Source organism: Convolutriloba macropyga, chromosome 2 (genome assembly GCF_964194025.1).
Source record: "Convolutriloba macropyga chromosome 2, txConMacr16.3, whole genome shotgun sequence".
Lineage (NCBI taxonomy): Eukaryota > Metazoa > Xenacoelomorpha > Acoela > Convolutidae > Convolutriloba > Convolutriloba macropyga.
In genome coordinates, this window is record NC_134469.1 from 73,285,090 (window position 1) to 73,298,924 (window position 13,835).

Below are 13,835 nucleotides of genomic sequence, written 5' to 3' on the forward strand. Positions count from 1 at the left end.
GTTTTTGATGAAAAAGGCTAAATTTTGAAATGTTTATCCAGATTTTTTGACCAAAAAAATTAAATAAAAACAATCAACAACGCTTGTTTGTCTTCAAAATTAAAATCAACGACACTATTGTTAAAAATTATAACAAATTTTAGCAAAATTGACGAAAATTTAGGCAAAAATTCCGGAGAATGTGAATAAAAACAACGTGAATTCACCCTTCTTTTCTCAGAAGTTTAAACCTCGATAACTCCATGTAGAAAACGAAAATTAAAAAAAATCTTTTTAGTTCCATTTTCTACGCTGGACGAGCTTTCTAATGATACCAGTCTCAACTCTCTACGATGAATATATCGAGCGGCGAAAATTCACGGAACAAAAAAAAACCCATTTGAGTATATAGTTCCTCCCCCCTCAAGAGGGTCGGAACAACGAGGAGGCTCTGTAGAATTTGTGTAAGCATAATGTTCTCAACAAAAAAAAATAAATATACTGTGGAAAACAGAAAAAAAGCACATAGATCTCTTAAACTGGCATAAGTTTCAAAACAAGTTTACAATTTCAAGCTCCAAGAAAAAGTGCGCAGCAAATTTTCGGCAAACTCTCCAAAATTTTTCGAAAATTTTTTTTGCAAGGCAGAGATGTTGCGTCCTCTGAAAAAAATCGAGCACTCACTAGTTTATGATTTTGGTCATTCTATTCTCATCGATTCTGTTCGCTTATGATTTTGACGGTTGATTCTGATTTTTTATTCTGATACAATATAGATTAAGAAGAATCATAGATAATAATTCAATTCTTTTTCATTTTTTCACTTCTACTACATTTGTTTCAGCTATAAAAATATATGAGATTACTTTTACAAACTTTAGAAAAATTCAATCACCTAGCTGAGGTTTTGACACAATAACATCTGCTCAATCACCAAAACAAGATGCCATTGAGAACTTTATTATCATAAGGGAAACGGAAAAATAATGACCAATATTTTTTCTGTTATATTTCATAATTTCCGAAAAGCACATTTAGTTCAAAGATAATTGCTACCTCTAACGGCCCAAACTGAAATTAAACTGGTAATAATATAAAACACAAGAGCAAACAAAATCAAATAATTTTTATTCCTGGGAAAAACTATGAGAAGTAATTTTTGGAAACACAACAAAAACAAATGAGCTGCATTCCTTGAAAAATATTATGAATAGGATCTCTTGTGTTGTCAGTTTAGTTTTAAAAATTCTCTACCTTCAACATGAGCAGACATGATCAGGATGCCTTAAAACCAAAAAGTTGAAAATGAGCTTATAGTGAGCAAAATAAGAAAATTCTTAACGTTGATTCTATTCTCTCAATTGGAATAAAATATGAAACAATCTGTCATCCCATCCAAAACAAATGAAACATATCAAGTTTTTTTAGCGTTGAGCGAAGGAATGATTGGAAAGTTTAAATAAATAAAAGAAGAACAGAGTTTTTGAGCTGCGTACAATTAAATTTTTCCACTGAAATCACATTACGTCACTACTGTTCAATGTTATGTTCCTAAGCTCAAGCTCAAGAGTCTTGCATTATTATTGACACGACCCCCACTTTAATGGGGAGGGAGGAACTATATATTCAACTAGTTTTTTTGTTCAGACATTTTTGGCCGATCGATATATTCATCGTAGAGAGTTGTGAGTGGTATCTTTAAAAAGCACGTATATCCTAAAATATGGAATTAAAAACATTTTTTCTAATTTCGTTTTTTACAAGAACTATCGAAAATTAAATTTTGGTGAATATTCGACAGTTTTTGATCACATTTTTAAGAACTTTTGCAAAAATTTGGCACAATTTCGCTAATATAATTTGAAATAAGTTAAAATTTTTAACGGCAGAGTGTTATTGTTGCCATTAGGGACAAAACAGCAGTGCTGAATGGTTTGATTGAAGTTTTTTGGGCTAAAATTTCTGATTCAATTTTCATTATAAGAACTTTTTTCAACAAAAATAGCACAAAATATGATTTTTGGACCACTTTGTTAAAGTTTGCCAGACGTAGTGACCTAGAAACCTTGACAGAGGCTCCCTAATCTCAATGAAGCGCTAGTTGAAATTTGGTGCCCTATGAAAATCTTCTGGAATTAAAGTTTTGCTGTTTTTTGCAGATTTAACTCGATAATTATACAAAATGCATCGTTGTTTTGTTAATATACAAAGAATTTTACTGAAAAATTGATCTAATTTGTGAGCAACTGAAAGATACTTCGGCAGCTTCGCGTGGCAAAGTCAGGCATAGGTTTGATATCATGGATTCTTACAATGCAAAATTTTTAATTTTTATTTTGGTGCTGCCTTTTTTCGAAATATTATGCTCTTGTTTATTAATTGTAATCACTGACAACATTTTTTATTCACGGCTCCATTAATGACGGCTCCCATATCTTTAAACATGAGGTCGAATGTAGATATAGCTTGTTTTCAGAGAACCTACTTGTTTTTATGGCTTTGAGGAAGAGTTTTAGTAAAACTTAACTGAATTCCTGTGTTTTGCCTTCAATTGCTATTCTTTTTGCGGTCTGATTACTAAGTCTAACAATTCAAAGATCCCAATGGCTTTCTCAGGAGGTGTAAATGAACATCTACCACGCTTTTGGTTGCTATCTAATGTCTCTTATGTCATTGAATGTATTTGTTTTAAGTAACTTTCAGTGATTTTTCTTGCTTTTGGTACTACGAGTTTTCATGCAAAGTTTTGTGATTTTTGTGAATAAATGTTCATTTTTTCTGTTGTTTTTTTGTTTGGTAAATTGTCACATGTCTGAGCAATCTAAATCAAAAATGCTTTAACAAATTTGGAACTGAAAAAATTTATTGTTTTTATATCATATGGTTTTAAGCTCTGCGACACCGTTCTCCTGCAGAATTTGGTATACTTTTTAATTTTTGCCCTCTATTCCCTGTAAATTTTTGTTGTCGTACGCCAAATATTGAGTAATTAAAGGTCTCAGTGGCCAACTATAGATAAATAAATGAATTTGACAAAAGATATCGATATATAGCTAAAGATTTTACTGACTTTCAAATTAAATCTCTCAGAAAAAGTAATAGTGTTCTTCAACTTATCACTTTTTGTTCTGGTTAGCGTTTTTATTTGTATTTCACAATGTTGTATCTTTTTCGTAACTTAGCCTCAGTATTGGGAGGTTCTTTCTAATGTTTTTTAGATGTGAACATTAAATTTTTTGTTGTTTAAACATTTTGACTGATCTCTTCAGGGCTTAGAGAATTTTTTTCAGAATAATTTTGTGAAATTTAGATAATTTTCAATGTTTGTGGATTTCATTGCTGTCATTTTGTGATAGTCGTTTTACAAAAAGACTTTATGATGAACAAAGGAGTCGCAAATGAACATTTTATGTTCTCGCGGTTTGTATTTTAAAAATTTAACCGCTTCAACACTGTGGTTTTGTAAAGTTGTTTGTGAAATTTTAATGTTTTTAATGTTTTTTTAGTCTTATGATTTAGTCTCACTAATAACAATTGAAAATATTTTTCTATGAAGTTGCAAAACAAAATGTCTACTCTTTTATTCCGAAGCTTATGTTGGCTCTGAAATTTGAAGTTATTTGTTTATAAAAAAAGGCAACAGATTTTTGAGATTCACCAATCTTATTTCTGTTAACTTAATGCTTAGAATTTCTATAGAAAAGTCAAATCCCTTATCTACTGAACTACAATTTGCTTTTTATAACGGTTTTTTCCCAATGTTTTCAAAGTTTTTAGTAAACTGCTTAGTGTTTAATTGCCTGGGACATGGTTTTTGTTCAAATTTTTCCTTTTTGCCTATATTTGTCGTTTTTTTGTAGTCGTATGACATACACTGGATAAAGAAAGGTCTCAATTGCTCTCTATGAAGGGATAAAAGAAATTCTCATTAATTTTTTTTAATGCATAGTTTTTCTAATCAGTTTGCAATTAATTCTTTTCAAAAAAGCAACGTTATTTTAAAATACCATTGAGTTGAAGCTTCTCATTTTTTTTAAAACTACCTTTTGCTCATTTCTTGCCGACTTGCATTGAGCAAAATTGGATGCCATATTGATTGGGTTATTAATGGTTTTCGAAAAATGGACGAGTTTTTGTCGTAATTGATATTTGTGATTATCTGATTTTTATTGCCGTCCTTTCTGGTAGTCATTTTATGGTAGTCACAGGTCTCATAGGCCCTCTAGAGTAATTTGTTCTATTCTTTTAGTAGTTTTTTGAACGAAATGTTGATATGTTAAATTTTTTATCTCTTCCTCATTTGGTAGACATTTAAGTGAAAAATGTAGATGAGCGGGGTCGGAATTTAATGTGCGAACGCACATTACCGAGCCTCCTTGTTACATTAAGATTTGTTTAAAAGTAAGGAGAATTAATTGTTTAATCAAGTGCTTGATTTTCAAAGCAACTTTTTTAAAGAAGAGTTTCATTTTTGCACACAAACCATAGATTTTTTTCGATAAATTTCTCACCTCTCATGAGAATTTCTCACAATGAGAGTTGAAGCTTCTCATTTTTTTTTTGGTTTGAGCTTTCTCATCAGTGAAATTATTGTAAGAAAAGAATATTTACCAGAATAAATTGGAAATTGACTTATGGCTTTGAATTTAACCCCTAAATGATTTTTCGGATTTGATCAGCTTTTATTTTGGTATTTGCGTTTTTTTAAGATATCCACCCTGCATTAATGATATGATGATATGTAGGTGGATACTAACAGCTGTGACTCCATTCTTGCAGATGTATTTGGTGAAGTCAATTTCAGTCACCGAGACACCTGCCTCCTGTTGGATCAGATCCCAGTGTCCTAGCCACATCTTAGTCGGACATCTCTCCAGACATACCTGCGGCAACCATTCTCATCACATTCATTATTTCACTTGATCGTAAATTCAGCTGGGCAAATTAATATACACGCCATGCAACTTTATCTTGGTGCGACTAAAACTTACAATCCGTCGTAACGGCTGCTTGCTGATTTATCAGATTAATTCGCGGAGGTTTCAGAGAAGAGAAAAAAATTGATCAAAATAGATCTGAATTATTTAAGTATCTTGGATACGAATTAGGTATGAAATGAAGTCTTTTTTAATCCAGTTTGCGGTAAAAAGTCGAGGGTAAAGTCTAAACTAAGGTAAAATTAACTGCACTGGCTTGAAGTTACGATAAATTCGCGCAAAAAGATAGCTAAGAATAGTGTTTTTTTGACCTTTATTGAAATTGTCAATTTCATTTAAGCTGTAATTATGGCATATATATATATATATATATATATATATATATATATATATATATATATATATATAAACGATTAGATAGATAGTGACTGACAGAAGTTGTAGGACAGGCAATTTCTCCAGAGGTGGCCACATTACCCGCAAGGTTTGCACACTTTGTGATGTCAAACATGTGAAGGTGGGGCTTATTTGTCAGATCCAGGCTAAAATTGAGAAGGAACTAGAGCAGAATGGGCCAAAAGTACTGGATGGACCAAAGGTTGAACTTTGTTAGTTGCATTTACCCCTATTTTATTGAAAAATTTTCGACAATATGTTTTAGTAACATGTGTCTCGGGTGAACATCCAAAAGGAAAGAAAAATCTGAAATGATCCAAATTGTCAAACTCCCTGATAACTGTCGGTGCATTTATGTTCTTAGTGATTGCACAAACACCCAATGTTTACATCAATTACCACGGCAAACATTAACATACAAAATGCATAAATTTGCATATACACAAATTTGAACATGCATAAAATTTACAGTTTTTATCGTTTTGCAGTTTTTGTGGGACTAAGTTAACGTTTGTTCTCATCATTATTAGAGAAAATAAACAAAAACATGAATTATGCGGGGAATAGTTACACTGACTCTTTTGGAAAAATAATTCTTCAGGGATAAAAAACATTTGGTACGAAAAACTTTGCCATTTTTCAAATTGACGAGAGCCTGAATAAACAATCGCCATGAAAGTCTGAAAGATGATCAGTCGTTAACTTGTGAATCATACCCGAGTGCGTTCTTGCCAGTGTTGTCGTATCCACATGTATTACCATCGGAGTCCTGGGGAAGCAGCAACAGGTACGGGTTCCCATAGTAATAAGCTGGAACACAAAATTCAACATGGTTACCGTATTAGCTACCAAATTTTTAATCATTTAAGGAATTGACTCGAGCTTGGTATGTTCATGCATGTCAATGACCACAACTCTTTGATGTTTTAACCAGTACTTTGCAATATTGTATATTAGTTCTGTCAAAAAAAGTTATCTATCGTCTCAAAAAAATGGCTTATGATAAGCTAGCAACATCAACAAGTGCATCATGCACCGTTATTCGTAGATCTTATGCATTCATATGTCATTGTTTCTTTATCTTAGTTACTCCTTCCAAAAAGAAAAACAAATTCATTTAAATAAAGCAGCGTGCTGCAGAGTTGAAACTACAACCGGATGCAAATTGCGCAAAAGTAGAAAATAAACTTGACACTAGAAAAAGCCTAGAGGGACATTAAATTTTGAAAAAACTAGTCGCATGAGAGCAATCAACCGCGACCAAGTGGTTTTTTAACAGCGCAGTACGTAAAGGTATCAAATAAAGAAACATTATTTCAAATTTAGATTCTTGTTGGTCTACTTTTTATACTAATCCGCCTCCCCTTCCACTCCTCAATACTACAACTATTTGCAATTAATATGAATTGAAGTTTTTAGAAGTGATTAAATGATATGTGAACTAATTGATGTTGTTCTTACCAACTACGCTGACTACTACATAAAGTAGGATGGCGAGGATGAAAATCACCAGACAGATGATGTCAGTGCAGCTCCTGAAATGAACAAAAAGAATATACCCGTATGTGTGTGTGTGTGTGTGTGGTGTGTGTGCGTGTGTGTGTGTGTGTGTGTGTGTGTGCGTGCGTAAGTGCGTGTGTGCGTAATGTGTGTGTGTGTGTTTGTGTGTGTATTTTAAGCCTGTGTGCGCGTCTTGTACTTATATTATTCCCTATTTTTGTAGTGGTACTGATATCTGGAAATCAGCATTCTAAACGGAACACTGAATTTGTCCTTTGTAAACTTGACTATATCTGAGATTAAATAACCTCATGATGAAACTGGAATAATGGATTGAGATGAATTACGCCATTTGATACTAAAGAGCTCCTGGTTTTGTTCTTCAGCTTATTTTTAAAGATAGGAAATTTGCAGACCGATTCCAGTCTCCAAATGCATTACAGAGTTCTTCGGCCCTTAAAAAGTGGCGAAAAAGTTCTAAAGCTTTTAGTTGACGTTTTTTGGAGCTATTTTGGATGTTTTTTCGGCCATTTCTGAAGTTTTTTTGGGCTATATTTGACGTTTTTGGAGCTCTTTTGGATGTTTTTTCGACCATTTCTGACGTTTTTTTTTGCTATTTTAGACGTTTTTTGGAGCTATTTTGGATGTTTTTTCGGCCATTTCTGACGTTTTTTTGCTATTTTTGACGTGTTTTAGACGTGCCAAGTCTTGGCCAAGACTTGCATTTAGACTTGCACGTCTTGGCCAAGACTTGCATTTAGACTTGCCCGTCTTGGCCAAGACTTGCATTATACTGACAAGTGTAAAAAGTGACATGATGAAAAAGTGGAAAAAGTGACTCTGAATCAGTACTGATATAAGACTTGCAATTTGGTTGCCCAGTACTGATGTTGACTTGCCGTTCAGTCCGTGTTGGAACTCGTATCGCATTTCCTGCAATATGTTTTTGAGGCCTTGGTGGTAATAGCTTGTATATTTTGGTTGCAGTCTTAAAATAATTAGGCTCATTAAACTGAATTGCGTGCAAGCACATGTAACTGAATCAACAAATTTTTTTGCAGAACCAACATAATAACAGCTGTGTGTGAATAAAAACCACTGATACTTTATTATTGCATGGCATTTAAACAACGTCGTGGCCGGCCAATTAGTCAACATACAAATTACCCGACACATTCTTTAAACGACACTCTTAAGCAAAAGTAACTACTTAAAGATGCTACGAAAAATGGCCAACTGGGCGTTTAGCCAAGGAAAAATGAGAAATTTAGACGAAAATTTAATCATAATTGGTCAAAAAAGTCTCATTGGCCCATAAATTGGGAGTTTGGTGGACCACTATCTTTGATGTGCGGTCGGGTGGCGCTCTACTTGCCATCTCAGTGGCCGCAACCCCCCCCCCTTCCTGACAGGAAGAAAGGGGGAGGTTGCGACCACGGATACATAGACCTTTGTTACGCTAGTTGATAAAAAAGCGGCTGTCTATTATCCCGCTTCCGAAATAGTGTTTTAAATTGGCCAATCACAGCTTCAGAATAAATTTTATCGCTCATTTTATTTATTCTTTTGTAATTTCCTTTATAGTTTTCAGTTATTTTTTCATTTCTTGGTTGTCGGCTAAAACCGCAGCCTGTCGGCCAATATGGCAGCCATCCTACTCGAAAACAACAGTCCAAAAAATTATACTATCATACAGCGGGTAAGGTAGCGTCCCTGGGTTCTAAAACAAAATATTGACAGTAAGTTAACATTAACAGTAAATACTATCTCAATTGGCCACGCCTCAGCGATCCCGTGACACTTGATATGAGTTTTTCTGAACCAAACAAATTGTCAGGATCAAAAACAGTTTAGTCAAAAATTCTAATAACACAGATTGAATTACATAATTATGGTGTATTTATTTTCACTTCATCCCGATAAAACCTGTCGGCGAATAAGCATCTCTTCTAATTTTTGTGTCTGCCAATACTCCTGGCAAAAAACAACATTGCAAAATGTTGGGATTTGTAATCGACAGGCCCAGAAAAAATTATACGAAGTAATATTAAAAAAGTTATTTTTTAAATCTGATTGGTGCAATGAGAAAAATTATAGGTAGTTAGCCTCTTGGCACCAGAGTTCAAACAAGTGAATACGAATTTTTTTTGGTAGATCAGGACAACAATTTGAGACGACAATAGTCCAAAGCTTGTCCAAAAATATATCTTTCATCAAATAGAAGTTTCACAATAACAATATGTTTTAGCACCATGATTTTTTTCGCTGTAAAAAATGTGCATTAAAGAAAAATAATCCGCTTTTCTCGTGACCAAAGAATTGATAAAGAAGTATTTCAGATTGATAAAGTAAGTTTATCGTGACCAAAGAATTGATAAAGAAGTATTTCAGATTAGAGATGTTACAGCTACGTAAGAGTATTGATATCAATATCAAAATGTTGAGTTTAGTTACTTTCTTTATCCTAGACTATTAATTTATGCTCCTGTTCTGTTTCTAATTACTAAATTTTAAACTCTTACTAAAATGACAAACATGTTTTTGTCAATATCTCACCTGTTTTTGATTGGTCCACCAAAATTGGGATCACTTTGTCGGGCCTCTGAAACACAACATATTGACTTCATGCAAAATATTTTGCTCACTTGCAATGAAACAGCTTTGTTTCTTCATTTTTAATGATCTCTATTTTTTTGAATCACATTGAAAGTGTTGAGTGCTGTATATATCTCAATTTCGGGCGTAAATTTTATTCTCCAAAAATTATCTCACTCAACAATTTTCAGAAGTTACGTTCGTTGTTAATACAAATTTTGAAAGCGTCGAGTAAATTAATTCATTAGTTCAATGGTAAGGATAATATAATTTCACTTTTTGATTACAAAAAAAAACAAAATATACCACATGTTAGTTTAAAAGAGGAATAAAACGCAAATAGTTTTTATCACTGAAAAGTAAAATGATAAAAAGTCAATTCGTCTTTTTTGTTCATTTCTGCGCTGAATAATGAAATCCAAACTTTTTTCAAATTTTATATATAAATGTGAGAACCGTAGATACTAGTTCAGTTTTGGCATGAGACGGTGATGATTGAAAGATATATTTGAACTATAGCAAAAAATAACCGCTCAAAATCACGCCGCAGCAAAAAATCGTGTAAACTTCCCTGGAGGGCTGTTTGAAGAAAAGACCTTAACGCTGCTTAGCAACTTTTTGTATTCTTAACATAATCCGTTTTCAACATATATAAACAAAAAACAATATCAAAACAAATAACAATTTAAAGTTGGATAATTAATTTAATTAGTTGATATGAGCCCTGTGTGACTTGATATGAAATTAACACAATCAAACATAAAATTATCCATTTAAGTATGATAAAAAATAATAGATATACCAAGTGCTAATTTGTAATCGGACTATTGAACGAAAAGATTAAAAGGGATAAATTGGGTATAATGGCAATAGGTATAATACGGAACAATGTGTATTTTGGCATTGGGCATAATGTCATGTAACCATTTAAATGCTTCAATTGTAACGAAATAAATAATTTTTTCGAATAAAAGACAAGGTGAGAAAAAGAGAATGAGTGCCAATGACCTTATTGACATCCAAATAATCTAAATAAGGGGGCAGATTATATATCAAATTTGTTATCAATTTAGAGTGCACATTAGCATCATTTCCATTTCAAAGTGGATCTCATTTTCATTGTTACTTTTTTCATGGCCGTTCGAAATACAGGCATTACCTAACCACCGTTCGAAATGGCAAATTTCAAGACATACATTTTGTCAATAGTATTCACGCATAAATTTAACCCACGCATTAACGTAACCCAATTCCACATTATTGAGCATAAATTAGCTTCATTTTTTCCCAAATTGTGTTTGAAAGTACTCGAGACAAAACTCAAAGATTTAATTGTTCTTGTGCAATCATCTGGGCGATCATATTAAATCTGTTCTTAATCCACAATTAGTATCCAGGGAAGGCATTTCAGAAAATTTTCACCGATTAGGCTTTCTTTCGTTTCGTTCTATTTGACACTATCTTAGTTATTATATTCTGCAACCGTAAAAAATGGTCACGCGTGGAAATGAGTTACTTATAGCGGGGGAAAATAAACAATATCGAGTAAGTTTGCTCTAGAAATCAGACATTGGTCATGTAATGTGAAGAATTTGCTTCCCATCTTGGCAAAATCAAGGTTCATAGCAATTTTACTAGTTGATTTGCACTGCGAACGTGACAATTAACCACTGACCGACAATTGAGTAACCCTGTAGAAATATTTGATCACGGAAAGCAATGGGCGTTGAACGAGAAACGTTAAAACCTCTGTCAAATTAAAATCCTGTCATTTTTTGCACCGAAATTTTAAATTTCATTTCCAAAGAAAATTTGTTGATTTTGTCCAATATAAGAAAATATCAAATGGAACATGTCGGAATTAAACAGACCATATTGCTCGGCAAATTCTGTTCAATTTTAGCTCTTTCAAAATATCAAAATTAGTGAAGCGTTTACTTGTAATTGTGATTCTGAGGTCTGGCTTTTCATTATCAAATCGATGATCATGATGCAATTGATTTCAACCTGGCTTCTGGAGCGAAACCTTCGAGGCAAACCAAAAATCTGTAGAAGAATAGTTATGAATGCCAGTAGAAGTTGTTTCTTTTTTAACAGGGTGATAATAATCCACCAAACAATTTTGTAAACTTGATAGCAAAGTTTCAAGTAAAAATAAAACCTGATTTTTTTTCATTTTATTACTGTCCTTATAGCACGGTAAAGCTTATGTTAGAATGCCAGGCAAACCACTTTTCAAAAACTATTCCTAATTCTTCGAACATATTCGTTCTGTCAGTGGAATACTAATAATTCCGAAGAAATAGGAATGAAATTCAACCTAAGGCCGGATTTGTGCAGTTGGGGCCCTCTCGGCAACAACATTTGAAAACTGTTTTAAGATATTGTCTGATAAAAGTGACCTTACCGTTCTCGGGTTTCTTCGGCCCCGAACAGCAACCCATAATCAGATATTAAAGAATTAGCCTCTTTTTGATCAGAATAGGTAAGCCAGTGTTCGAACAAGTGGTTTATCAGCAATGGTCTGAATAAAGTCAAGATTTAAAGGTACAGTTCTTCTGGCACATTCAACAAACAGCTTTTAACAAACAACAACACGCCGTACATTGACTCTAAAATGTTAAACGCATTCTGTATTATATTCAAATCACTTTTTGAAACTCAGTGACGTAGTTTTAAATTTTGCGTAGAAAAAATTGAAAAAGCACGCGCTTACTTTGAGCTAGTTTTACGTAAGTAAGATAAATATGGTGGTAAAACAAAGCAAGTGTGGTTTTCTAGAAGAATTTTAAAACAAAAAGTTTTATAGACTATCGTGAGGTGTCAGAAAATCAACTAGCTAATCCAACCACGAAGAACATTACGAGCTGAAAATAGATGAACAAAGAATGAATGCAGTCAAAAACATTTGACAACTCCTCAGTCGTGTTTTCGTAAAAAGTTGAGAAATTAATTTGAGAATCTGGCCAGTTTTCTTCCTTTTTGTGAAAAAGTCTTTCTTGCCCTATTTTATTTACGTAAGACAATTTTACGGTGCTGGCAAAGCTTTGTTTTTTTTGCCATCAAAAATCAAACAACAGAAACTGTTTGCTGTTTTCAATGGCAAAGTTCACTTTTTCATTCGAAGCAGAACAACACAGTATTGTGGTGGCAGCTCGGGAAATAATTTCCGGAATTTTTTTGGTTTTCATTAGGTGCATCTAAGAACAATTGATGAAAAAAATGGTTCTCCGGAAGAAAATCAAACATGTTGACCAAATATTTGATTTGGGAGATAAAACTGATGGCCCAACCTCATTTCACTGTATTCCTACGGACCAATCTCAACTGTAATTGTTCCGACCCCATCATATGGGGGGGAGGAACTATATACTCAAATTGGTTTTTTTTTGTTCAGTGAATTTTCGCCGATCGATATATTCATCGTAGAAACTTATGAGTGGTATCATTAAAAAGCCCGTCCAGCGTAGATTATAGAATTAAAAAGATTTTTTCGAAATTCATTTTTTACAGGGAGTTATCGAGCTCCAAAATTTTGTGATCATTCTGGCGTTTTTGTTCACTTTTACAGTTTTTTTTCACTTTTCCGATAAAAGCATGTGTCATATCATTGAAAAGCCCTTTGAAATAGATTATATAAGTTTTTTTTGAAAAATCCCTGATCAGGTAATATATTTTTTTAGTTATCATATTGACATTTTCGTGGTGTCAAAGTGTATTTCTGATGTTGGTTTTAGATTTTCGGTTTTTGGATAGCAAATTACCGTGTAAAAATATTCACTGCGCCTAGGGTAGAATGATACCAATTTCGTAAAACCTTCGAAACAGAATAGATTCAAAAATTTCTAATTTCTGTCTGGAAAAGGCAAAAACAAAATTTTTGGTTTTTGCCAGTTAAGGTTATTAAAAAATTATTAAAAGGCTTTAGAAAGTTAAATTTAAAAAAGTTATGTCACCCTGATTTGGGGTTTCTGAACAATAAAGTTCGAAAACACCAAATCAGATTGACAAAACCTTTCTAAATTTAAATTTCAAGAACTAGCAGATTTGGATCTAGTCTATCCCCCACCAAAGTGGGTATCTATTTTTACGCCGCCCCACGCCTACGTGCTGTTGTTTTGCACAGTGATACGCTGCATCAGGACTCTTGAATTGTAAATGGTAGTAATGAAAAAAAGATAGGGGGCGGCGGAGCAGAACAGATCCCATAATTTTTTCCCCTTGTCTAAAAAACAGGGGTCTTCCAATTATAGGACCCCCCCCCCACCTCAACTTAGTGGTCAGATAACCTATAGCCCCCCCCAGTCATAGTAATTATACAATAATGGGGGCTAAAATTTCATGGGGGATATAATGGGAAAGACCGAAATATAGATCTGCACAACTTTAGTTCATATGTAGTTGAAACCTATTCAATAAATGGTCTTT

At 33.3% G+C, this 13,835-nt stretch overlaps 1 protein-coding gene across 1 annotated transcript in view; it reads right to left on the bottom strand.

Moving 5' to 3' along the window:
* Positions 1-12,066, bottom strand: part of LOC142334683 (choline transporter-like protein 2) — a 59,313-nt gene extending 47,247 nt beyond the window's left edge. The window contains exons 1-6 of the mRNA XM_075382912.1: positions 11,815-12,066; positions 9,369-9,414; positions 6,774-6,847; positions 6,029-6,122; positions 5,350-5,458; positions 4,737-4,862 (exon numbers count right to left, since the gene is read on the bottom strand). Coding sequence (XP_075239027.1) covers positions 4,737-4,862; positions 5,350-5,458; positions 6,029-6,122; positions 6,774-6,847; positions 9,369-9,414; positions 11,815-11,851 — 486 coding nt within the window. The 5' untranslated portion in view covers positions 11,852-12,066. The remainder of the gene's footprint in view (positions 1-4,736; positions 4,863-5,349; positions 5,459-6,028; positions 6,123-6,773; positions 6,848-9,368; positions 9,415-11,814) is intronic.
* Positions 12,067-13,835: the final 1,769 nt, after the last annotated feature.